We start from the raw sequence: 26,178 nt of genomic DNA on the forward strand, positions 1-26,178 counted from the left end.
AATATTGAGGAGTGCCATGGACAAGGACACCCACAGTCTAGCCAACATGTGCACTCAGTTGACCTCTCCTCCCCTCACTCATCAGCCTGTGACACAGCACATATGGCATTCCATACTGCTCTAGAGTTCTCGTGGTGATGGGTAGTCTTGGGTGCACCGTGTTCCCATTAGTATCATAATGTCCCCAGCCATTCCCAATGGCTGGACATTTGTGTGGGTTTTGCATCTTCCCATGTCCTAATTTAGAAACAAACAACTTTCCTTATGTTAAATTATTTCCCTTGGTATGATGCCTACGACGTGTTTCGTTGTTTTAAAATAATGGATTCCATTCTCCAGAGCTGGGTCTCTGCAGAGGATTGGTGGAACAGAAGAATCCCAGGGCATCTTAAACAGGCCTGGGTGTCCCTGAACCAGGTGCCTGTGAAGGATTGACTCAGGGTAAATGGTCTGGATGAAGCTTAGGCAGTGGGTCTCTGGTGATGTCTTGGGATCACACCAGTTCATATTCATGTGTTATCTCCTGACCAGCATGAGGTCTGGGCCCAGCCACTTAGCCATGCTGAGACTCCATTTCCTCATGAGTAAAAGGGGGCCAGATGATGGTGCCTTTCTCATGTATACAGCTGACCCTGTCACCTGTCCCTTCCTCCTCTGTAAAATTGAGTTTCTCCCCTGTGGCCTAATTTTAAGATCCCTTTTGCTGACACCAAGCCATCTTTGCCATTCTACCTTCTACCTCCTACCTCTATCTTTCCCTCTGGTGCATTAGCAAATGGGACAGAGAGCCAAGGGGCCCATCCATGGTAGGGCCTTTGTCTGGAGTCTTGTACATATCTCTCAGTGGTCTCCCTGTGTCTTTTTCCTGTGCCCCCAACAGAGAGAGACCGCATCCCTCAAAGCTAAGGAGATATCTGTAAACAAGACCAAACAGTTCCAGGGAGCAATGAAAGCTGGTTTGGAATGCCCCTCTTAAACCAAGAGTGGGGGTCTTTTCTGCCATTGGGAAGCTCTGTAGACAAGGTCCAGGAATTTCTGACTGCAGTACAGGGCCTCCACTGAGAGCCCTGCCCCTCCCAGCCTGATCCTGGCTGGGGACATGCCTCTGGGCTCCTTCTCATCACTTTGTTCTCATCCTCTTTACCCTGCAGCAGCTCCCACACCCTTCCAAATAGCATGCAAAGTTCAGGGCAGAGTCTCAGAAAGGGGATAGTTCTGTCTTCATGGAAATATTGATGTGCCTCTGCTGGAGAGGGATGGACTTATCAAGATCAAAGTTTTCCTAGGAGCTAGTGATGCTGAATTTGGAAACAGACACACTGTTGTTCTGTGGTATCTTTAGTAACAAAGGCAAAATGTTTTTCTTCACTGGTTATAATCTGAAATCTTGCTAGAAGTGCAGAAAAAGAATCTCCATTTACAAGGAGGTCCTGGGAGCCCACAGCTGAGCCTGCGGGGGCTTAGATCTGAAATCTTTTTAGTCTATTGTAAGCGCTGAGTTCCCATCTGTCCCCCCGGGAGCATCACGGTGCCAGGTTTCCCACTGGTCTTTTCTGCCCAGAAGCTACCACACAACAGGCTGTTGGTAAGTGGGGGACAAGGCTTCTGCTGATTGCATTTCTGCAGCAGAGAACACATCATGGGGTTTTTTCTAACAGTTCTAGATTTGGTTTCTCTGTGCTTTGCTCTATTTATTCTTGTTCCATTCAGAGTCAGCTCTCCTGGGCCACAATGCCGAGAATCATATTTACGAGTCTGAGATTAGAACTAACCTCATTCTCTCCCCCTAGGTGGAAGACTGCCCTCCCTGTAGTTAGCAGATGTTTAGTTGGGCTTATCAGTCTGATTTTTCACTCATAAACAATTGCACAAGGCTTTACAAGCAAGGGGTCCTGTACTAATCATGGCCATGATGACGCAGGGATACGTACTGATGATGTCATTTTGCTGGCAATGATAAACACCTCTGAACATTTCTTTCCAACAGACACAATTCCTCGGGGTTTACTTTGTCTCATCCCAAGAGTTCCTTGCTAATGCCTACGTCTTAGCTGTGCTCCTGTTCCTTGCCCTTCTACTGCAAAGGACGTTTCTACAAGCATCCTACTATGTGGCCATTGAAACTGGAATTAACTTGAGAGGAGCAATACAGGTACTTGGATGATGATTTTTTTTTTCACTTCACAATAAGAACTGCATTATTTTCTCAGCAATAACTCTGTTTTGAATTTATATTTGTTGCCTTTCATTGGTGTTTGAAAATAATGATTAGGAAGGCAGTGTGGGATAGTGGAAAGTGTCTTGGATGGGACCTGGGACATGTAGTAAGTACTTCTCCCTCTGGTTCTGCCTTGGACTAGACGTGGGATGTCCGCTGCTCATCCCTTGGGCCTCCCCATCCTTGCAGGTGGCAGACATCACCCATTAGTCAGTCGTGGCATTCTTTCCTGCTGAGTGCAGATATAACTTCAGAATCCTTCTCTGGGTGCTGTTCCAGAGTTCTGCTACCACATAGGCTTCTTTGGGTGCAAAAGTAGAAATGGGTTAGACATAGCAGATCTACCTAGCCTCTAAGATCTATTTGAGCTCTTAAATCTGGGGTCACTAATGAGAGACTTGTCAGTCTGATGTATGACTTAGATCTAGGCTCTTGGTCCTGCCTTCTGTGGCTTCCATCTCAGAGTGGCTGGGAATAATCATCAAAGCCAGGGAGAATTCAAGACCCTTTTGAAGATGGTGGTGATGAGGTTCCAGTGTTTTTATTAGAGTTCTGATTCAGTGATTAGAACAGAGAACCCTCTAGGAGAGTAGTTTAAATAGGATAGGAGTTTGTTAATGTTTCACATTGAGTCAGAGCTGGTACAGCAACTACACAATCATCTGAGACCACATATACTACTGCTAGAAATTCCCATTGTGCAATGGGGAGAATGGAGGACAGCTAGATGATTCTGCCATACCCAGTGATTCCATGAATTTGTAGTAAAATCCCAAAGCCACCGAATCCTTCAAAAATGTTCTTCGGAATCAGTAACATTGACTGGTCCTGTGTGAGCTAGAATCAGAGGCTCTGCTGAAAAGGGACTGAGAAGAGAAAGGTACATTCTGGGCTGGGAACAGTATTAAGGACTAAACTCTGACTACCTTTTTGTCTATGAATGGTGCCCCTAAAACTGTATAGTGCAAAACCTGCACAGCTATACAGGAAGTACTACCTACCTCCACTGGGTTTTCATGGAGAAAACAGTATTTTCTTAGGGATGTCATCATATAAGAATGGTGGAAAGTGCCCAGGAAAATCTAAGACCTTCTAAGATTCATGGGGCTTCAGAGCTAGGAAGAATCACACTGTTGCTCAGTTTAGAAAATCTCTCCCAAATTCCCAGCCTCTGCTCAGACCCCTCCAGTGACAGACAGACTTGTACAACTGCAACCAATTTTGTGGTTGGATAGTTTTGTGATTAAATCTATTTTCTGTTTATATGTCATAAATCACACCAGCCCAGAATTTTCCAATTACACTAAAAAGAGCCAAAAATGGCTTCTTAATGTATTAGCATGTAATCGTTTTTATCAAACTGAATCTTTTGCATTAATAAGAGAGACTGATTCATACGCTACAAAAAAGAAAACACTGGCATTCGTCTTGGAAACAAATTAGAAAATAGAAAACCTTCTTCCTATCAGAGATTCCAGAAAATTGCTTACAGAGAATTTACCCTCACAGATGAGAGTCTGTGTCTTCATGAGTTTGAGAATAGCCGTGTTTATTGCATGAAAAGTTATTAAGTGGAAGTCCTGAATTATATATATTTTTTAAAAATATGTACCAGCTCTCAGTTGGTGTTCTATTCCACATATCCTCGCCTTTACTTAATAGTGCTTTACTTGACAAATTATTCTGTGTCCCTGCGTCATTGAAAGTAAGTGATTATCCTTTAAGACCTGATTTCACATAACCTTGGAAGTATATAGAGATCATTGTCCTTATTTTAAACCTTACCCATGATGCCTATAAAGATAGGCATCTTTCTCCTTTAAGAAAACATGACTCCCCCCCACCAAAAAAAAAGCCTGAGTTTACACAAAAGATGAATTAAGAAATGGGAATCCACTTTACAGCAGGATGCACAATAGAATTGCATTAGAGAGGAGGCATCCCTAGGACATTTAAGACAGAAATGACTTTTTCCTTGTTCAAGAACACATAGCCTGAAAATTGCAATCTTTGTGGGAGGCACACTCACTCAGCACATAAAGCTTTTAGGTCCAGAGCTCGTGGGGAACCTTTACCATGACTGTTCCCTAACTGCCCCCTGGAGATCCTTGGGGTGGCTGGACTCCAGGGATGGTGCTGGGAGTGACTAACATTCATGGCTGTGTCTCACATCAGCTTTTCTGAGACTGAACCCTGGGTTTGTTTCAAGACTTACCGATGACAGACTTGACCCCAGAGGGTACCACCGCCCCAGGGTGGAGAAGGCCACACTGTAGCAGGCAGCTCCCTGCTTCATCATTTTTATGGCTTCGAAATGTGTTCTCCACTGGTCCCTGGTAAATCAAGAATACAAGAGGACACAAAGATCTGCTTTTAAGATTTAAGAACTAATTAAACCCTGTGGCTCAAGGGAAAGGCCTCGCTTCTGGGAAGGAGCATCCCATATCCTCATTTCATGGCTCCTTCCCTGATTTACTTGATCTGTAACTGAGCCTTTTATCTCTCTGAGCCTTTCGTTGCCTCATTTGTAAAACTAGAATAGGAATACAGGCCCCTTAGAGAACTGCTCTAGGGCTGCATGGGGAACCCTGGCACATTCCAGAACTTTAGCATCTGAGCTGGTGAACAGGATGGTGATGATAATGAATGTGAAACACTGCTCTCACTTCTAGACCAAGATTTATAATAAAATTATGCACCTGTCCACCTCCAACCTGTCCATGGGGGAAATGACTGCTGGGCAGATCTGCAATCTGGTGGCCATCGACACCAACCAACTCATGTGGTTTTTCTTCTTGTGCCCAAACCTCTGGGCTATGCCAGTACAGGTACTGAATGTGTGCTGGGGTGGGGGGTGGGGGTGCTAGGGGTGGAAACAGGATACAAAACCATAATCTGCTGGTATGTGTCCAGGGACTAAGAGCTCACCATTTTCCATTCTGTTTGCCTGTATCTCTCACCCCTTGGTGTCCCCATGAGGTGTACATCTAGGTTCCTTTAGTATCTCAGACATTGCAGGTATCTAACTATCGGTTAATAATCAGAGATGGCTGCATCATTAAGACTTTGAAACTGCAGCCATCCGTCCCACATGTGCTAGGCAAGTGCTCTACCACTGAGCTACAGCCCCAGCCCCTGATGTATCTTTATGTATTTATTTGGGTACTAGAGATTGAACCCAGAGGTGCTTAACCACTGAGGTCTATCCCCAGCACTGTTTACTTTTTATTTTGAGACAGCAAGTCACTAGGATTATGATGTATCTTTAAACAAAAAGAATAAGTTACAAAATAGTATGTGCAGTAGGCTTCCTACTGAACTGGAATATGTATACACACACACACACACTTGCACAAAGTCCATCAGAGAAAGGAAGTGCAAGGCCCCAAGATGGGATTGCAAGTGATTAATGGTTTTTGTTTTCTTCATGTGTTTCTAAACTCTCTAATAAGTATGTATTGTTTTTGGAAATTGAAAATGTGAAATGTTTTTAAAACTGGACAACTTCCAGCACTGGCCCAGGAGCAGACACACTCTTCCCAGATGTTAGGAGGAGAATCCTCCTTACCTGATTCTGGCCTCTTAACACTCTTGTCTCTGCAGTTGTTCTTCCATGGAGTCTGATCCCTGTCATGGTAATGAATTTTCACTTTGGTGCTCAGGCCAGAAACTAAAATCCCAGACCCATTTCTAAAGAGCCTTCAGGGTCCACAGGATTGGCCTAGTGTAGTGGAAGCTGTCTGGACTTGAGTGAGACAGGCTGATACAAATACTTAGCCTCTCTGAGCCTTGGTTTTCCCATCTATGAAATGGAGACAATTCTTACTCTCTGTAGTTGCAATGATGATTCAGTTAGATAATGTAGGTAAACAACAAGCAGAGTGCCCAGCAGAGTGGTCACTTGGTAAACACAGATCCCTTGACATAAAAGTGTTTGCTGAGGGTGAGGCGTTCTTGGAATACAGATTGCATAAACCTTAATCACAAGTGAGGTGTATCGGTCCTCCTTGCCTATAAAACTTAAAGTTAAAATAAAAGGAAAGTAGAAGCAGCAACTCATAGAAGGAGACAGCTAGAGAAGACATGATATAGGACAGGTGGAACAGCTAGCTATGCAGTTCCCAGTAGTATATACGCATGCCCAGATTACCCTGCTCCCCTCTGCCAAGAAGGACCAATGACTTAAAGCACAGAAGGGCCTGGAGAGCTCATCTAATGTAAACACCAGCTTTTTACCCACAAGAGCTTTCTGTTGTGTCCCCTTGAACAACCTGTTTTGTAAGATTTCATCCACCAAACCTGCTGCATTATCGTTACTAGTACTTACGGTGTTCGTTGCCTGTACATCACTACTAAGAAAACTAGCTGGTAATTAATAACCCCAGCCCTGTGCTGGCCCTGTCCCAGGCCCTCTCATTTGTGTAATTGGACCCTTACAAAATGAGGGAGGGGGCAGAGACTTTTATCTGCACTAATTAATTACTTTGCATATTTATCATGAAAAGCATTTGGTTTTCTGATCTGTTGTTTGAGGAGGGCTTTCGCTCTGTTGTCCAGGCTGGCCCCAAGCTCCTGAACTCAGCCTCAGCCTCCCAAGTAGCTGGGACTACAGATGCACACCAGTGCACCTGACTGGTTTTCCATTTTTAGTTCATCAAGACTATAACCTTTGCCACTTAAAGATTTGGCCAGCACACAGGAGTTCTGTTGAGTGTTGAAGGCTGGGGAGGTAGCTCAGTGGTAGAGCACCTGCTTAGCATGGGCAGGGCCCTGGGTTCCATCCCCAGCACCACCCTTCAAAAAAGAGTTGATATAATCTCAGCCCCAAGGCAAGGAAATAGCCTGGCCAGGATTCTCTGTGCAGCCCAGTTGGCCACAGAGCATAAGAAGCTTTTTATAATATTGCACGTAGCTCCATTGCCCCATTCCTGTGCAAGCCCCAAGGGCTCTCCCAGTTCATAATCATTTTTTTATTTTTTTATTTATTTTGGTAACATACACTTTAAAAAAAAAAAACAGCTTCATTGAGATATAATTAACCTACTTTAAATGATACAATTCCGTGGATTTCTGTGTAATCACAGAATTGTGCAACCATCACAAATTTAGAACATTTTCCTACCCCAAAAAGAAACCAGTCCCCATTGGCAGTCACTACCCATCCCGGCCCCCAGCTCTAGGCAACCACTCTTCTACATATACTTTTCAAATTCTGTTTCTCAGAAAGAAAAAAAAAAAAATCTTATTCACACATTATGCATACAATTTAGGGACTGCATGGGCTCCCCTGAAATGCATCAAGGTTAAGTAACTCAGCCATAGTAGAAACCTGTGTTTCCTCATTCCATGAGAGGACAGAGAGGACAAGGGTCCAAGACCACACAGGGAACCAATAACAGCACCATTACCAACATGTCTCCTTTCTGTGGTTCCTTTGTGATAGGGTTCCCATGGCCAGGGATCTCTGTGCAGCCTGGTTGGCCACAGAGCATAAGAAGCTTTTTATAATATTGCGCATAGCTCCATTGCCCCAATTTTTATTTTCAAGAAGACTTAGCCACCTTGTATTGATCTCCAACTTCATGCCAGGTGCTATTCTAGGTGCTTATCATAGAGGTTCATTTAACCTTCACAAAAGTCCTGCGACATAGGCATTATAATCACCATTTTAAAGATGAAACCAGGTGCAGTGATACATGCCTATAATCTCAGAGGCTCAGGAGGCTGAGGCAGGAGGATCTCAAGTTCAAAGCCAGCCTCAGCAAAAGTGAGGTACTAAGCAACTCAGTGAGATCCTGTCTCTAAAGAAAATACAAAATAGGACTGGGGATGTGGCTTAGCGGTCAAGTGCCCCTGAGTTCAATCCCTAGTACAAAATAAATTAACAAATAAATAAATAAGGTGCTGAGACTCAGGACTCAGGTTAAATAATTTGCCCAAGATTACGTAGCTGATAAGTGCTGGAGTTGCCTGTAACTCAGGGCCAAAGACCCCAAGGACTATGATCTCCCCACTGCAGTAGATGCTTTCTAACCTGTGAATAGGAGACAGAATAACCCTTTTATTACTCACTCTTGCTTTGCATACCTGGAATTAGTGACTTCTGGTATTATCCCCCAGGAGAGCTATTCCAACCACTGTAGAAAAGAAAGGAATGGACCAAGGAATCTAGAAAGCATGGGAGAGGATGGGGCATGGAAACATCAGGAGGAGCCTGGAGCAGCAGCTGCATCCTCAGCTCTGCCCCAGTCACTCTCAATCCCTTGGAGGTGGTGTGGGTACGGACACTGACCCCCACAGGTGCCTTGTTAATGACCCTGGGGTTCCCTGGGAGGTTTCTCAGAGTCTGGCATAACCCCAGTGACCAAAGAACAGCCTCGTTGCCTACTTGTGAGCACAGCTCATGTGGAAATGGACTGGATGCAGGGAGAACTTCCCAGGTGGATGACAGGTTGGAGCTGGCAGGGGTAGGAGTTCATCTCCTCTAACATGACCCTCTGCCCATCTGTGCCAGCGTATAACATCAGTTAATCACTGGGAGGCAGGTGACGATGGGTCAATCCAGAACTCTCAGATACCTGCTAATGCTTTCTGTGATTAATAGAAATTGCACATCCTCCACCTACTCCATCCTTGAAGTGGTGCAGGGAGCTTAATGCTAGTCTGGTGCAGGGCTCAGGGACTGCAGGGCCAAGCCAGGCAATCTTTCATCCCTTCTCTTTTCAACTAAGGAAACTAGCACATCTATTCTTCTAGAATATGTCCTGTATTTATAAATGAGGTGCTTGCCTTTAATGGTGTCATCTTGGTCCTTTGGGGACTGATGAGAATGATTTACACTTCTCATAAATATTCACAAGCAGGCAGTCATTTACATAAAGCTAAAAACAATGAATGCTGTTATCAAAGAATACCTGCCAGGTTCACTAAAAAATTAAAGACACCAGAAGCATGAGAGTGAAAAACAGTCTCTGGGACCAAGAGCTGGTTTTGTCTGGCATGGATGCTGCAATTTTGCCCTTTTGTTCAGGGATCACTTTTTTCTACTGAGAGTAAAATGTCAGCCTTGGTAGCCAGCACACAGAACAAAAGATGCTGTCACACTCATTGTGCAATCTCAGCTCTGACCCTTCCATCAGAGAAGTAGACATGAGAGTGAAGCAACCTTGCAGGTAATGCAATTAGTTACCAGCCCAGAAATGGCTCATGTGAGAGCCCATCATGTTGATCCCTCCTTCTGAGAGTGCTTTGTCACACCTCCTCCCATGTCCCACTCCATCCCCAAGACCATCTGGATCCTTGAGCACCAAGGCCTGTCCCACTGTAGTGAACTGGGGAGGGGAATTTTGCCCCTTAGCAGGGCAGCCTCCAGGTGAGAGAACTCATCCTGCTACCCTCCCCCAGATCATTGTGGGTGTGATTCTCCTTTACTACATCCTCGGGGTCAGTGCCTTAATTGGAGCAGCTGTCATTATTCTACTGGCTCCTGTCCAATACTTTGTGGCCACCAAGCTCTCCCAAGCCCAGCGGAGCACACTGGTGAGTGTCCAAAGGTCCCCTCTCTCCACCCTTCCTCAATGTCTGTTTCCTCCCTTACCCTCACTTCAGTGGGTCCCCTCTTCCATACCCACACGGTCATTGACCTTGGGGAGGACACTTCATTTGCAGGCCTCAGCTTCTGTGTCTGTGAAATAGGATTAAAGGAAAGGGCAGGGAGCATCCCCCTAGGGACAAGAGCTGGGTGAAGGGTGAGGGCATTGACTCGGTGCCTCCCTCTTGGGTAGGGTGGGCACAAAGGCATCTCCCCTCTGTCTCACTGACCCCCTCAGGAATATTCCAACGAGAGACTGAAGCAGACCAATGAGATGCTTCGTGGCATCAAGCTGCTCAAGCTGTATGCCTGGGAGAACATCTTCTGCACACGGGTGGAGATGACCCGCAGGAAGGAGATGACCAGCCTCCGGGCCTTTGCCGTCTACACCTCTATCTCCAGTGAGTCCACCCAGCAGGCCAGCCCTGGGTGCTGCTGCCTGCATGCAAGGATAGGCTTGGGTGAAGGGTGGTGGTGACAGAAGTGGGAGACTTTGGGGTCATCCAACCCAGGGAACTCTCCAACCAGCTCTGGTAGCTCAGCCCTGGGAAATCACTCAGCTCTCCTTCATTTATCTCACAAACACATACCGAGAGCCCACTGAGCAGTCACCATGCTGGCCCTCAAAATACACTAGTGAAAAAGACAGATGAGGCCTCATTTCTCATGGAGCTGATATGTTATTGACAGCCAGCAGTAAGCAAACGAGTGGCAACAGTTTCAGATTCTTCTAAATGTGAGGACTTTTTAGTAAGTCAGACTGAGCTGCCACTGCCCTGGGGAAGCTAGAAGGAAACTTCCATCCTCCTAGGATCATGAAAAAAAAAGAAAAGGTGAGTTATCCTTAGAGTTCAGAAGCCCAAGCTTGAGGTACTCACAGGTATAGGGACTACATTTACACGGATCAAGTGATTTGGGATCCCTAATCCAGAAAAAAAAAAAAAAAAGATCGAAACGAATAAACTCCTAGGGTTCTAGCAGATACACATATGAAAGCCACTCTATAGAAATTATAGAACTGCTATGACAGTCACTCCTCTTAAATGATGAGCTAATAATAAAGAAATAGAAAGCCACAAGATAAAATGTACCACTAAGACAAGAATCAGCAGATTCAAAAAATAGAACAGTTAGTCTCTCAATATCTATAGATGATAAAATAGTCTACAAGACAATAAAATAAATGTATTTAATAAAACCAAAGAGCTAAAAGAAGATATAAGACCAACAAGGCAACATAGGAAGAAAGTATCAGGGGAAAAGAATAGAAAGAACTTCCAGAATTTAAACTTTTAGTCATTGAGATGAATTCAGTGAACGATGGTCTCCTGGCCAGAGTGAGGGCATTTGGAGGTCAGGTGATTGTCTCACAGTTGTTCTCATGGCTCCATGAACTCACCCCTCAGTAGTAATTTCCCAGTTGTATAAGTGAAGTGTGGATATTTAGCAACTGGCATACCTCAGTTGGGTTCCCTGACCTGTCTCTATAAAAGCCATTATGTCTAAGAAAGGCCCAGTAAAAACCCCTAGAGAGAAGAAACAAAAACTAATTCAGTGGACAGGTTAAACGAATTAACATAGCCAAATTCATGAGTTGGAAGACAGATCTGTGGAATCATACATAGAATGTGGCAAGAAGGGTAAATGGGAAATACTCTCTGCACACCGGACAACCATTTTACAGATGGAAACTGAGGCCCAGAGAGGACTGTGTTCCTGAAGTCACTCCTGAGGTTAGCAACATGACAGAGTAGATTCCTATGAAGTCTTCTTGTGCTATTTTCCACAGAGTGCTAGGGATCTCCGTGGGTCATAGGATACCAGGAGCATGATTGTGAGGCTGTTTTCTCTTAGGAGAAGAGAAACAACTTAGAATGGGCTCTGACAGGAATGGGAAATAGAAAAGGAAAAAGGAGAAATGCTCCGTATTGACCACCTCCCCCAGCGAAAATTGTTTCTTTTTTGTACCCCGGGGACAAACACACCTGTGGGGATGGTGGAGGGGGCGCTAACGGAGGATATGCTGGGAATATCTCCCAGATAGACTCATACAGCAAGCCTCATGGAGAATGAGTTGGTTACCCAGGTCATCTGTGTGTTCCTTCCTGGTGTTCATGCTGCCAGGTGACCACCCTCAACTCAAGGGTTCCTGCAGGGCACAGCTGGCACCGAGCACCCCCTGGGCCAGCCAGACCATGATGTCCTATGCCTTGGGCAGGGCTCCTGTTCCAGACAACAGTGGCTTGGCCATCCACCATGTTTTAGTCAGCTTTTTCATCACTGGAACCAAAAGACCCAACAAAAACAACAGAGGAAGAAAAATTTATTTGGGGCTCATGGTTTCAGAGGTCTCAGTTCATAGATGACTGACTCTACTACTCTGGGCCTGAGGTGAGAGAGAGCATCACAGCAGAAGAGTGTGGTAGAAGAAAGCAGCTCAGGACATGGCAACAAGGGAGCAGAAAGAGAGAGTTCCTCACCAGGGACAAAATATATACCCCAAAAGTGTACCCCCGGTAACCCACCTCATCTAGCCACACCCTACCTGCCTACAGTTACTACCCACTTAATCCCAGTCAGTGAATCAACACATGATTAGGTTAAGACTCTCATGACTCAATCATTTCATCTCTGAATGTTCTAGTTATTGTCTCACATGAGTTTTTGGCAGGGGCCACTTTGTATCTAAACCATAATGGTATATTTATGCAGAAAGTTCTGCTAAGGATCTGATTTTCTCAGAATGGAGCTGTGGGCATGGCAGGCAGCCATTGTTTACTAGATTCCTCACCAAGACATTTCAGGTTCCTAGTCTCTCTGCCTTATCTTCACTCCTGACCCTGTGATGCTCAGATAGGGGTTGAGCCCTCCATGACACAGGAGAAACTGGATGGAACATCTGGATGCCCAGAAAAGCCAGTGTTCCCGGTCCCAAGCCAATGTCCACCCTCCCTGTCTCTGGGCTGGGGAATAGCTGTTGGGACAGGAGTAGGCTTCTCCCAGCAGCTAAGGGATTTCAACATGGCAGGCTGAGGTGCGGAAGGCTCACCACTGTTGACATGGACAATAGGAAGGGAAGCAGCAAGGAATGTGGGGGCACTGAGTCCCCAAGCTTCTGGGCACAATGAGTAGCAAAGTAAGGGAGTCTCAGGAAATGCAGTTGTGGGTAGGTGACTGTTACTTTGACTACTCCTGGGAGATGTATATTCACTTCCTGGATTCCAAACTATAGCCTGATGCATGTTTTCCTATGTAAACAACATCATACGATGCCTAGGTTCCCTGTTTTGTCCATTGAAGCAGGTTATCATTGTCCCTATGGGACCCTCAAAAGACAAGTGATGGCTTTGTGACTAGGAAAACATAGGGAAAGAAGACTTCATGTTGTCAAGAGCTAAAATGACCCTGGAAGGAGCAGGGGGCTCTGGAACCAAGAAGGAGTCTGCCCAGAGCTCTGAACTTACCCAAGTGACCGAGAGGTACAAACAGAGCAGCCAGGTTTGCCTGTGGAAGGAAGGATGAGGAAGGGGAAAGGAAGAGGCCTCACAGAGGTATTTTTTAAATTATTATTATTATAATTGTACTTATGGTTACAGTGTGATAACTTTCATAGATGTATATAATGTTTACTGATCAAATTCTGGTAATTAATGTGTCCATCTCCTTTTCATTACTTTATGTTAAGAGCCTCCAAGCTCCTCTATAATTATTCAGAAAATAAATAACAGGTTATTGTGAACTATAGTCTCCCCACTGGGCACTAGAACATTAGAATTCAAGTGAAAAAAGTCAGACACAGAAAGACAAATAGTGATTACTAGAGGCTGGGAAGAGTGGTGGAGAGGGCGCTGGATAACGATAGGAGCACACACTAACTAGAAGGAATACGTTCTCATGTCCTTCAGGGGAGGTGCTGAAAGGTGGGTGCTGTTTGCTGAATGTGTCATCCTTCCAGGGATGTGTCTCTTCTCGCGAACCCACCCTGGAAGTGGGAGAGAGATGGGGGCAGGGGGACAGCCCAACCACAGCACATGTTTGCAGTGTGTTCTCATTTGCCTCCTCCTGGACTTCCTCCTCCTGTTACCAGGGATCAAGACACAGGTCATTAGGCTGAGGTAATGAGAATCTCTTGTTCTCACCCCTGGCGCCAGTCATGGGGTCCTGGCAACAAAGAGGAGCCTGGGAGTCACATTTCCTGATGGGGCCTGAGGATGGGGCCTGAGGATGCCTGCTGGGCTTTCAGTCTGGTCATCCAGACAGGCAGGCAAGATGGCTTCTGACTTCTATCTGACGGTCTCCTGCCAGTGTCACTGAGAGCCCCAGTGTGTGGCGCCCTGGTGTTGCAGAGGACTGAAAAGTGAAGGGACACAATTTTTCTAACATCAGAATCCAAAATCCACATTTCTTTTTGAAGGAAAACAGATGTAAGTCACTCAATGGGTCCTGAGCGAGTTGAGTCCATGGGCTCTTCCCTGTGCTGAGCACCAGGGTGATGCAGGGAATAATAAGATGTGCTCTACATTCTCTTGTGGTTTATGTTCTCTGAGAAGTCAGGGGGTACATGCAAATAACCATGTGACAATAAGTATCAAACTGAGTGGCCAGCTCTGTGCTGGCTGCCTAGCAAGTCTGGTGGCACTTAATCTTCATTACAACTTTGTGAGATGTGTGGCTCTGCTGTCCAGCAGAAAGGACTGAGGCTCAGCAAGGTGCAATGACTCATTGAGGACCTCAGCCAGTATGAGTGGCAGAGCACAGAGAAAGAAGCCCAAACAGCCTGAGAGTTCACACAGAGATTCAGGTAGAAAAGGCTTGGGCTGCACCTTGAATGGTAGATTTCAGTGGGTAGAAGATAAAGTAGGAGAAAGCTGAAGGCAGGTATTGTGGTCAGTCCCTTTAGAAGTCAGCTCAGTCCTCATTTCCTTACAGAAGCAGCAGAACTCTAGGTGCTTCTGCTATTTTGAGGACGGGCTTTGCAAAAGAGGCAAAGGCATTGTCATAGGTCCAACCAGTCAACCAACCAATAGGCCTCTGGTTCATTTTACACTTTTTACCACACCAATTCCAGGACCCTCTCTCTGTGCCAGGCTTTACAGAGGCTCTGGGCATGGTCCAGCACTCATGGTCTTGTGGATGACTGTGTCCATGAACAGTGGCTGGGCATCTGATCAGAGCCACAGGATCTGTTCCAAATGCGCCTCTGTCCATGCCCCTTTTTCTTTGGTGTTACTTGCCTGGCCCGGGTCTTTTGTTTCTTTTGTTCACTTATTTAGCAAGTATTCCCTGAACATCTCTCATGTGCTGGGCCCTGTCTAGGCATTAGGTGAGAACACTTTGGTCCTGACCCAAACATTGCTTACAGTCTGCTGGAGAAGTCAATCACACAATAGTGTCATAAGTGACAAGAACAGAACAGGGTATTCTAAGCACCCATAAGAGTTATGAATTGTACCTAACCTAGTTTCAGGGGCAGTGGGTGTCAGGGAAGGCCTATGAGAGGTAGAGCCCACTGCTGGTTCCCACAGGCTGACCATGAGTCAGTCGGGTGAGCAGGCACGAAGGCCTCCAGAGAGAGATGATAGTGTGTTCTATACTCCAGCAGAACTTGGTGAGAGAGGTGACAAGGCTAGCTCCTGCAGGGCCATCTGATCTGTGCTTCAGGCTCCTGGGTTTTTCCTGGGGCCATGGAAGCCATGGAAGGCATTTAAGTGAAAGATAGATGTGTTTGCCATCTCTTTCAGCATTCTGTGCTCAGGAGTCTGGACCATAGTCAGTCAATGTGACTGGCCTCATACTGCATCCTGAAAAACAAAGAAACCCAAAACATAGCTCAGTCATTCATGAGGGTGGAGGGCCAGCAGGATGGTGCGGGTGAACCCCGTTTGCAGACACCCAGCACGGCCCCTCTTCACAACCCAGAGCCTGCCTGTTGTTTACTAATCTTGCTTTCTCTCTGTCCTCCTCAGTGGTCAGATCAGCCAACACAGGGGGACAAGGTGACCTTGAGACCTAGTCCCCTTCCTTTCTCCAGCTTTACCGAAATTCTTCTTCAACATCTGCCCTTCCTTCTGCCAGTTGATGCAGCCACAGTTGGTTGTCCTGGCCTGGTTTGGCAGGGAGTGTGGCTGAGGGGAGCCAGAAAGGCTCATCAGTTAAGGAGGCACACAAATCAGTCTGACTGAGTGGCCTCCTGACGCACTCCCACAGCTTCCAGCAACAGAAATACCATTCACTTGCTTTCCCTCCCCCTCTGTTAACTTGGCTTACAATTGGACAGAATGGGAAATAGCCCTATGACTTCAAAATCCATTTCCCCTCCTGCAGGTGAACTTGCAATTAGGCTCAGGCTGTGAGGCAACAGGCCCCTCCACCATCCTTCTGCAGGGGACCAAGCTGAAGTTAACCAGAGGCACAAATGGCTAGCTGTGCCTCCCTGATACATGGCTTCTGAAATATTTCTTGATGCGTAGGAAATGAAAAGCTCCTGGTATTTCAATGCTGGCTGGCGCCTACAAGGCCAAACAGCATTCCTTGGACAAAGCCAGGGAGTGGGAATGGTGAATGAGCCCTGCTTTTGAATTTGGTGGATTTGTTATTTTATTCAGGGTGGAGAGCAGGAAAAGCTGACATGATTGCTCACTGTGGTACCTCCAAATCCCAGCCCCAAGCCTGAAACAAGTGAGATCCTCCAAAAATAATTTTTGAATGAATAAGACTTAGAGAATAATTTTTAGAGACCCCTATCTCTGCACCATCACGGAAGACCTTTCAGTTTGATGGCACCTCCAGGCCTGCCCACATGCAATCAAACCTTCCATAACAACATCACACTCTCATCTCTCTGTCATCTTCTATTTCACTTAACATTACTTAACAAGTATGTCTTGCTCCCTAACACTCAAGATTTGAACCCTGTCATGTTCTTCATCTTTTGTGTTTTGTTTTGTTTTGTTTTTTCTGAATCAAATCAAGGTGAGTCACCCCACTCTGTGCCACTATAGGAGAGCAATCTATTGTTGGTTATGTTTCCCATCCCTCCCTCCACTTTAGAATCTTATAGCGCTTAAGATTCTAAATTCTTATGTGGTTCTAATTCTTATGTAGTTCAGGAAAATGGGGGCAAGGCCTCAGGTCTTCAGCCCCATGACAGGTGGATGGATGCCCAGCAACCCCATGCCCAAACCCAGTTGTCTACTGTGCCGAGAGAGGAACCAGGGTCCACAGCAGCCCCAGGCCTCCCAGTTGCCAGCACTGGCATCTCCAGGGCTGTTCACATCCACCCCAGGGCCCAAGGGATGGTCTTCAGAGAGGCCTTTGGAACACAAGCAGCCAGTGATCCCACTGCCCCAGCCTCAAAGGGGACCTGGAACTCCCTGGGCATAAGTCATCCTTCTAGGAGAGGGTGAAGAAACTGGAAAATCACATTTTCATTCTTCAGCGTGTTCACACAACAGTCAGAACAGCGTGGAAATTAATTATGTCATAAGCACTCTCCATGTTGCTGCATTAGCTTTGAAATGCTCACTTTTAAATGTATTTATAGCTTGTCTGATTTCTCAAAGGAGTTCAATTGGCTATAAGAATAAAGACAATAAAACAGAAAAAAAATATAAATTAAAAAAATCATGACCAGGAAAAACAGGCAGTAGATAAAATATCAATTATCCCATGTTTTTCAATTGCAAAATCTCCCTAAGAGGTCATGTACTATCATTTGCTAAGACGGTCCCTCTGTTGGAAGTTTCTAGTTTATTTTGTTTGGGGTGCTTTGTTGCTGGGGTTGTGGTTTCATTTTGCTGTGACAGATAGCACTGCAGCTAACACCATCTTGCTGATGGCTTTGTGCTTCTCTTGAATGATTATTCAGGATAAATTCCCAGGAGATGGATTACAGGATCAGAAGGTCTGAACTTCTGTGCAGCTTTAGCTACAAAGCACCAGATTACTTTCCAAGCAAGCTGTACCAATTCACAATCCAACTCCCTGTCTACTCTTTAGCCCCAGAATGTGAAGGAGAGCTCTCATCCTAGGGCAGGGGGCCACGGGGGTGCTGATGCAAGGATTTCTTCTATAATTTGGGCCCCTCCTCATCAGGAACTTATGGGGATGGGCCAAGGAGGGCAGAAGAGAGGGCCCTGTCCCCAGGAACACCTTGGAACAATTGACCCTCTAGGGGAGAGGCAGGACTCCCTCTTGTTCAGAGCTGTATGGCCAGTGATGGTCAATGACCCAGCCTGATAAGTGTCCTCCTCTTTCCTCTCCACCCTAGCAGTAACGGCCGTGCTATATCCTATGTCCCAGATCTGGGTCCCTTGTATTATGGTTGTAACCAATAGTGCTTATACTGACCACTGCTAGCAACTACAAGTGAGGGCTGTGGCAGCATTGTGGTGAACACCTGGAGACCACCCAGACTTCATCAGAAAGGCAATTAAAGCACAATCATGTATGACACTGGTATTAAGAGTTTTATGGTTGGTGGAGGTGCATGCCTATATGCCCAGCTACTCAAGAAGTGGAGGCAGGAGGATTGCAAGTTCAAAGCCAGCCTGGGCAACTTTTTAAAAAGGGGTTGGGGATATATCTCAGTGGAGAGCACTTGCCTAGCATAGACAAGTCCTGAGTTTAGTCCTAGCACTGCCACAAAAAAAAGGAAGAAAGAAAGCCTTATGGTCAGAGATTAGCAGTGTGTCCAGGGCTCCAGCCATAAGTACTTCATGAGGCTGAGAGCTCCCCAGTAGCATAGGTCTTGTCTTACCCATCAGATTAGGAGTTCCCCTAAGACAGGAACAATGACTTTCCTCTCTGGTTCAGAGCTTCCTAGGGTCAGTTTCTTCATCTCCCCATTATGTAAGAGGCTTCCTGGGAGCAAAGTTCTTGCCTCCTCCTGACTGGGAGCCCCCAAAAGACAAAGGCTATGTATGTCCTTTCATGCATTAGGATTCCCTGAAACTAGGGACCACATCCAGTGTACACTGTGTGTCTAGCTGGTACAGGACTCTCACAGTAAGTGGGCAGTCAGGCAGCCTCTGGGAATGGTGTTGACCATTTGGACTTGAGAGTTTCAAAGTCTTTGCCATTCATTAGACAGGGGTCATGTGGACAGGCTAAGCCCTTGGCCTCTGGCTCCTGAATACTGACTTCTGGTCTTTCTGCTTAAATTTAGCTAATAACAAAAACAGACTCCTTTCTGAGCCTGCCTGGAAGAGGATGGAAGCAAGCAAGATGAGATGGGAAGATAGCTGGGATGGTCACTTTTACTGCAGGGGCATTGCTGTCTTGGGGAGGTCAGGCCTAGGATTAGTGTGTGAGCTGGTAAGTACAAGTTTACAAAAATCAGGTGAGGAAGTGGAGATATAGGAAGGTAAATTACTTGTCCAAGGATACACAGTATCTAATTAACAGGGGCTCTACCTTCCTGTGACTTTACGTCCAGCTACATTTGCTCTCTGGAGTCCACGGTGAAGGATCTGAGGCTGCACTTCTAATAGAATAAGGAAGGGGTCTCTTGCAGTCAACCAGCCAACTCACCTAATATGAACTCTAAGCCTTAGGTCTAGGAAAGACCCCAGTGTAAGCTGTCCTTAGTCACTAATACCTCACTGTGGATGAGTTTGAAATCTTTTCCAAGAACCAGAGGAGAATAGGAAACTCGCCACATCATAGTAAGCATGGCTTGGGGAGATACAGGGACCAAAAGCAGAGGAAGGAGTAGCCACTTGGAGCCCCTTGGAGCCTCCAGGGGCATGTTGTGACCTCACAGTTGGCCTCAGGCAGCCAGCATGCAGTCCTTCTCCCACCATTTTCCCACAGGGCTTCCTTCACCCCGTCCACATGGAGCAGAATAGGAGCACCTAAGCCTTTGTTTAAAGACTTAAGTCAGCCAGGGGCCAGCGCTTGAGGGAAACAGGCTAAGGAGCTGGAGCCACAGGGCTGGAGTTCTGCGCCTCCACGCAGCCCATCCCCTCCTGCAGGCTGGTGAGAGGACTCCGTGGAGCTGCAGTGCCCCCAGCCATCCTGGGCATCTTCTTATCCTGCTGTCTCATTCCTCCCACTAAACTCACCCTTGTTCTTCCTCTGCAGTTTTCATGAACACGGCCATCCCCATCGCAGCTGTCCTCATTGTGAGTGGCTCTTTTCTCCCTCTCCCAGGGGCAGCATGGTGGGGGAGGACATCTGTAGTGGTAGCCATCCACATTTAGCCTTTCTGCACAGAGACTTAGAAGAGGGGATCAGTGGTAGGGCTGAGCTGGAGGGATGGGTCCCTCCCCAGCTTGACCCCAGTAGGGCCTCTGCCTCAGGGCTTAGAAGACCTGAGACTTAGGATTTAGAGAAATTAAAGTTTATTTTAAAAATAGTTATCAATTTTTGAATTATAAAAATGAAACATTTATTGTGGAAATGATGGAAAATTCCAAAAGAAAAACACAAAAAATAATTAAAGTGCCCCATAATCCCACTGGTAACTTCTTTAGGGTGTTTCTTTCCAGTCTTTTTTTAAGGCATATGATATGTCATTTCTACAAAAATAGGATTGAGCTACACATGCAGTTGTGTAACCTGCTTTTTTAAATTTTAAGAACATGCCACCGCAGGTCCCCACGTCATGAAATATCACCATGGTGGTTTTCTAATGCAATTTTGACAAAAGCTGTTTGTAGCTCAGCAATGAGGGCAGGCAGTGTGCATTTGCAGAAAGGCCTGGGCCCCCATAAGCCTGCAGTCCCTCTCCAGCCTCCCATCCCCAGCCACTATAAGGACGGCAGTTCTTTAAAAAGATGTATTTATTTCCCCGGAGGCCAATGTCCCTGAGCTGTGTTGAGTTCACAGTCTGTCAGGCATGCTTGGGAATTCACTTTCAATGTGATTTATTGGGCTGGTTCCTGGCTTGGCTCTTTGGGATCTGTGGGTAACAGAGACTGCTGAGCCATTCAAGTAGCCGGGTAGGCACAGTGAGGAGGTGGCTTTGCAATGAGTGTCTTTGCATTTTAATTGATGGAGGACTAGGAAAATGAGTGCCCAGGCTGTCACCTACAGTGCTGACCTAACCAACCCCAGGGCTTCTCCCTATTCATTCATATCAAAGAGGGACAGGAGTAGAAGGGAGCAGCCCCTGCCCTCCCGCATGAGGTCCTGAACTTGCTGGGGACATTTTCATGAGATGACTGTGAGGATGATGAATGTCTCTAATCAGAAGGCCCCTGAGGTGCCCCCTCTCTGCCAGTCTTAGTTTCCTTCCTAGGTCTGGATACTTCAGTGAGGAAGGGGGCCCATGCCCTGAGCCACTCTGGCCTCACTTGTGCCTCTGTCCACAGACCTTCGTGGGCCATGTCAGCTTCTTCAAAGAGTCCGACTTCTCACCCTCAGTGGCCTTTGCCTCCCTCTCCCTCTTCCATATCCTGGTCACACCACTGTTCCTGCTATCCAGTGTGGTCCGCTCTACAGTCAAAGCTCTAGTGAGGTGAGAGGAGGGTTGGGGAACTGTGCTGGAGGGCCACTTGAGTGTCAGCACCAGGACTTGCTCTAGCAACAGCTGGAACCAGAGTTCTTCGTCCCAGGGCTCACCTCCCTATTGATCAGGCCTCCCTGATACTGATCATGGCTGGTCAGAGGGACATAGGCCATATGAGGCTTCCCAACATGCCAGCACTGGAGAAGGACTTGCTTACATACCTCCAAGGAGAGGGGACTCACTATCACCTCTAAGACAACTCTGCAAAAAGAAAAAAAATAAATAAATAAGGTGCTGAAATTGCATCCTCATAAATTCTAACCACTGTTCCTAGTTCCACCCTCCAGAGCCACCCAGAATGAGCAGCACCAACCCCAAATGACATCCCCTGGAGTATCAGAAGGTAGCCACTGAAAGATTGTCTTCCCCAGAATGAGTGTCCCCTGTTTTTCTTTGGATCATCTATGTTGCCTAGTAGTAGCAGCTTCCCCTAAGCACTGGTGGTCACACCATGATAAGCCCAGAACTCTAGGCTCTAGAGCCCAGTGGCAACGCTGCCAGAAGAGACATCCCTCTCTTGGGTATGAAAAAACCTGAAGGTAGAGGCTGAGGCTTCGCTGGGAAATGCCCTACTTGGGTTGTGAAGATCTCCTGGGCCTCTGAATAAGTTCCTTGAAAGCACGAGCCTATCCTGCCTCTCTAGAGAGCTAGCTTTATCCTCACCTGTCACCAGTGGGACTACACATAGCACATGTCCTCAGTGTCTAAAGCCTCAAGGAAGGCAACACCCTGGTGAGTCCTGGAGAACTGCAGGACGGAGTAGCTGTTGGAATGAAGTAGCTGACAGAAGGGGCAGCCTATACAAGGAAGCTCTACCAGGAATTCAAAGATGGAAGGGGAAATAATTCCATCAAAAGGGTAGCTTGCCGAGCAGGGATTAGCATCTATGGTGCCTTCTTTCATTAGCAAGAGATTTCTAATGACCACCCCTCCCCCACCACCCGACTCCGGCCCTGTAATCCTGTGTAGAAACCAGGATGACAGGATCCACACTGCCGATCCCAAAGCATCACACTTCCAAACACTCTAATCCCACTATTTACAGAGACAGAATCCCAGCATAGCCAAGGCTCTTTCAGTGAGGGAGGGGGACTCTGAGCTGAAGGTGGTAGCAGGGCACAACCTGAAGCTTTACCACAAGAGCTGAGGACCAGCTAGCTCTACCCTTCCCAGTCACCAACTCTTGGGAAGGTGCTGAAGCCAAATGGCTGGGACAAGCAGGTAGAGCCTGGTGATCTGCCCCCTCCAAGGGGCGGGTGCCCCCAGGAAAAGAGCCCTGACTGCCACTCATTTGTAGCCCCAGACTGCTCTGGCCTTGAGGGTTGGGAGTGCTTGTCTGGACTCAGCCTGTTGGACATTTAGCAAAAGGGAGGAAAGGAGATATAAACCATTCCCCAAAGAGCTTCCACACCCCCAGGATGGGATAGAAAATAGGGAGGCCTCAGGTGCCTCCTCCAAGTCCATAGGGAAATTCCGAGGGTAAGGAGGCAGGAGGAGCATTCTCCATGAGCAATAACCCTTCCCCAGCAGCTTGTTATGGGGATTCATCCTGCAATGCTTGTAAAACAATTAACAGTGTCCGGCATGAATGGGCCTTACATGCGCATATGTGCTCACAAAATATTACCTATTGTTTATAACCAGTCCTAATCCTAACTGCCCTAAACACTGACCAATCTTCACTCTAGCAGTAACTATTAAAACCCAATGCCAACCATCCTTCAGCTTCATAATCCAAGCTACCCACCTTTAATGTTAAAGTAACCCTAAAAACTAACCATTCCAACCTCTAATCCAGACCCCAGCCTACTCCAGCTAACTCTAAAAAACCCAGAAAAATTAAAAGTAAAAATCCCTGGTAATATCTAGTACCTGCTCCACTGGGGTGCACTCTAGTCTGTCCTTCTCCAGTGTGGGCTTTGTGGGTGCTGCCCTCAGGACCAGGGACCTTCTCAGAGCTGCTCTCTCAGGCCACACCCTCCTTCTCCCCTCCTCTGCCCCTGGCAGGGGTGAGGGGTGTCTTTGTTCTTCTTTTGCAGTGTGCAAAAGCTGAGCGAGTTCCTGTCCAGTGCAGAGATCCGCGAGGAGCAGTGTGCTCCCCGTGAGCCCGCACCCCAGGGCCAAGCCAGCAAGTACCAGGCGGTGGTGAGTGTCCAGTCCTCTAAGGCCTGAAGGTCTGCCCTGCCATATCCCACCTCTGCCTTTCCTCCCAGGAAGAGGGACCCCCAGTCCTGTGGGCCCTCACCTCCTAACCATCATCCCCAGCCCCTCAAGGTTGTGAACCGCAAGCGTCCTGCCCGGGAGGATAATCGGGACCTCATGGGCCCTCTGCAAAGGCTGGCCCCCAGTATAGACGGGGATGCTGACAACTGCTGTGTCCAGGTGAGTCCTAGACCCTGTGTCCCCATGTCCAGAAGCCCAGCATCATCTCCCAGGGGAAGCTCAGCATCTAGAAACCAGAGATGGTGCACAGAGGTCTGTGCAAGAATCATCCTGCCTGCATGTAGGGACATTGCTTGTGTCTTCACTCAGTGGGGAGCCCCACCTTCTCTCAGGAAGGTGCCTGAGGCAGCGGCCAGCATGAGAAGGCCAATCCCCAATTCTCCTGCCCTGGAAGTACTCTAGGGATTGGAGTCAGTGTCTTTTGGCTCTTGTGGGGGAAGGAGGAAAGTGACTGTTCACTTTGAGAACCCAGTTGCCTTTCTGTCCTCTTCTGCATGTTGGGTGTGGCCAATGAAGATTATTGGAGGCTTCTTCACCTGGACCCCGGATGGAATCCCCACCCTGTCCAACATTACTATTCGAATCCCCCGAGGTATGACCCAGATGCTCCTCACCATGTCTCACACAAACAACAAAAAACAAATCAGCATTTGCTGAGTGCCTGCCTCCGCTCCCTCTTGCTGGGTATTCTGAGCTCTGAACACTGTAGAGAGGAGTGGTCCATGTCCTCAAGGCACCTGTGTGCAGACTGGAAGTGCAACAGCAAGGGCAGGGTGAGAGAGTAGGGCCTTAATGTCAGACCGCCATTGCAGACAGAATAGGTGATTCTTCGTAGAAAGATCAGACTTGAGTAGCCAAGGAAGGCATGTGGAAGAGGTAAGGAGGACATCCTGACAGAGGCAGTGCCTTGAGCAAAGTATGGAGGTGGGTTGGAGTGGGACCAGGGTGGCACCTGTTGGGATCACAAGGGGCTGGGCTCACACTGGGGAGCACAAGGAAGGATCAGGGGATGGGGGTTAAGGAGTAAGAGTGGAGAAAGAAGAGTCACAGGATGATGTCGATTTCCAAAAGGAAAGACTCAAAGCAGGAGAAAAATTTATAGGGACTTTAGGTAGGAGGAAAGAAAATGAGAGCTGTATGGCTGAGCATATTTGTCTGAATGTCCTTCTGATTGATGGTTGCTCATACTGTCCCTGGCTCCCTTCCCATTGCTGTTCTCCCTCCCTGCAGGCCAGCTAACCATGATCGTGGGGCAGGTGGGCTGCGGCAAGTCCTCGCTCCTCCTAGCCACACTGGGGGAGATGCAGAAGATTTCAGGAGCTGTCTTCTGGAACAGGTAACAAGTGCCTCCTCAGGGCCCAGTTAGTGGGAGTCCTGTTTTCAACCATTCTTCTCCATAGAGGATGCACCATGCATTTATTGAGTGCCCACTGTGCATTCAGTGAGAACTCAATAGATGCTGCTAATTGTTACTCTGATCCTCGTCATTTGTGTTCGTTCATATTCACTGTGTATCAGGTTCTTTACCAAGTCCTTTGTATGTATTATTTCACTTAATCCTTAAGGTAACTAGCAAGGTAATTACTGTTGCCAATTCTCATTTTATAGGTGAGAGTAAAACTATTTGCCCTAATTCACACAGCTACTAAGTGGCACAGCTACAGTTCAGACTCAGTTCTGTTTGACTCTAGATCCCATGTTCACTCAGCTGTGTTACCTCCCAGTGTGGGAACTTGCAATGCTAACATTGGTTTCCAGCTTGGTCATCAGCAAGTCGACACAGAATATTCAGTGGGTGTGTTGAGGACCCCAAGATAACCCAGACAAATGGTGGTTTCTGGGCAAAGATCCCTTTCTTAATTAAAGAAAAAGAACCCCAGGCTGAGTCAGTTATGGATCTATTATTTATACCCATCTACTTCCAAAAAGCTCTTATAACTCTTGATTAAAGATGCATATAAAATGGAACCTTCTAAAAAGATAAGAAAGCAAGAGCTGGGAAATGAAGAGGGTGTAAAAGGTGTTTGGAAGCTGGGGAGAGGATAGCTACGGCAGTCAGCACAAGGCCAGCCCTCCTTAGCCAAGGGAAAGAGGCACTCAGTTGGGGTTTATAGCTGTCATTCAGGAATAAAGTTTGCAGCCAGTTGAGCAGAAGGACACATTTTTGTACCGATCATTTTAGGGGGGAAATTCTCATTCAAGATGTCAGGTTTTCATAAGCGTGAGTGCAGAACTGAGCCAAGACTAAGATCTTGGATTCAGTGTCTGAAACCAATCTGTGCTCTCTTTTCCTGCCTTTCCAAACAGTCCCTGAAGTATGCGCCCAACAATGGCAAATTTGCCTCCTCTGTGCGGCGTGGACTGGCCGATGAGCCCCTGGGATTTCCCATGACCTCAGTCAGTCTCTTGAACTGTCATTCCATTGGGATGGGAATGTGTTTGGTGGTAGAGGAAGCTCTGTCTCCATACTTCATCTTACTGGGGAGATTTCTCTATACCACCTGACTGGGAAGATCCAGACATTGGATTTAAGGTCATTTTGCCAGTCCTTTGTTACTGACTGCCCCTCAAGGCTTTGGAGTGAGGTGCCCTTGCCTGTTGGCTGACTCTGTGTCTGCAATAAAAAACACAGGC

At 47.0% G+C, this 26,178-nt stretch overlaps 1 protein-coding gene across 3 annotated transcripts in view; it reads left to right on the forward strand.

Annotated features, from left to right (window-relative positions):
• ABCC8 (ATP binding cassette subfamily C member 8) overlaps positions 1-26,178 on the forward strand; it is a 73,690-nt gene that overhangs the window by 19,708 nt on the left and 27,804 nt on the right. For 2 of the 3 annotated variants that reach the window (XM_079103683.1, XM_079103684.1), the window contains exons 7-16: positions 1,988-2,152; positions 4,891-5,046; positions 9,623-9,757; positions 10,048-10,210; positions 19,893-19,933; positions 21,125-21,270; positions 23,361-23,466; positions 23,587-23,703; positions 24,061-24,136; positions 24,775-24,880. In XM_079103683.1, coding sequence (XP_078959809.1) covers positions 1,988-2,152; positions 4,891-5,046; positions 9,623-9,757; positions 10,048-10,210; positions 19,893-19,933; positions 21,125-21,270; positions 23,361-23,466; positions 23,587-23,703; positions 24,061-24,136; positions 24,775-24,880 — 1,211 coding nt within the window. Of the gene's footprint in view, positions 1-1,987; positions 2,153-4,890; positions 5,047-9,622; positions 9,758-10,047; positions 10,211-19,892; positions 19,934-21,124; positions 21,271-23,328; positions 23,467-23,586; positions 23,704-24,060; positions 24,137-24,774; positions 24,881-26,178 lie in introns of those variants that run through there. The other variant, XR_013757712.1, reaches the window with a different exon arrangement.

Source organism: Sciurus vulgaris (assembly GCF_902686455.1).
Source record: "Sciurus vulgaris genome assembly, chromosome: 11".
In the NCBI taxonomy this organism is placed as follows: Eukaryota; Metazoa; Chordata; class Mammalia; order Rodentia; family Sciuridae; genus Sciurus; species Sciurus vulgaris.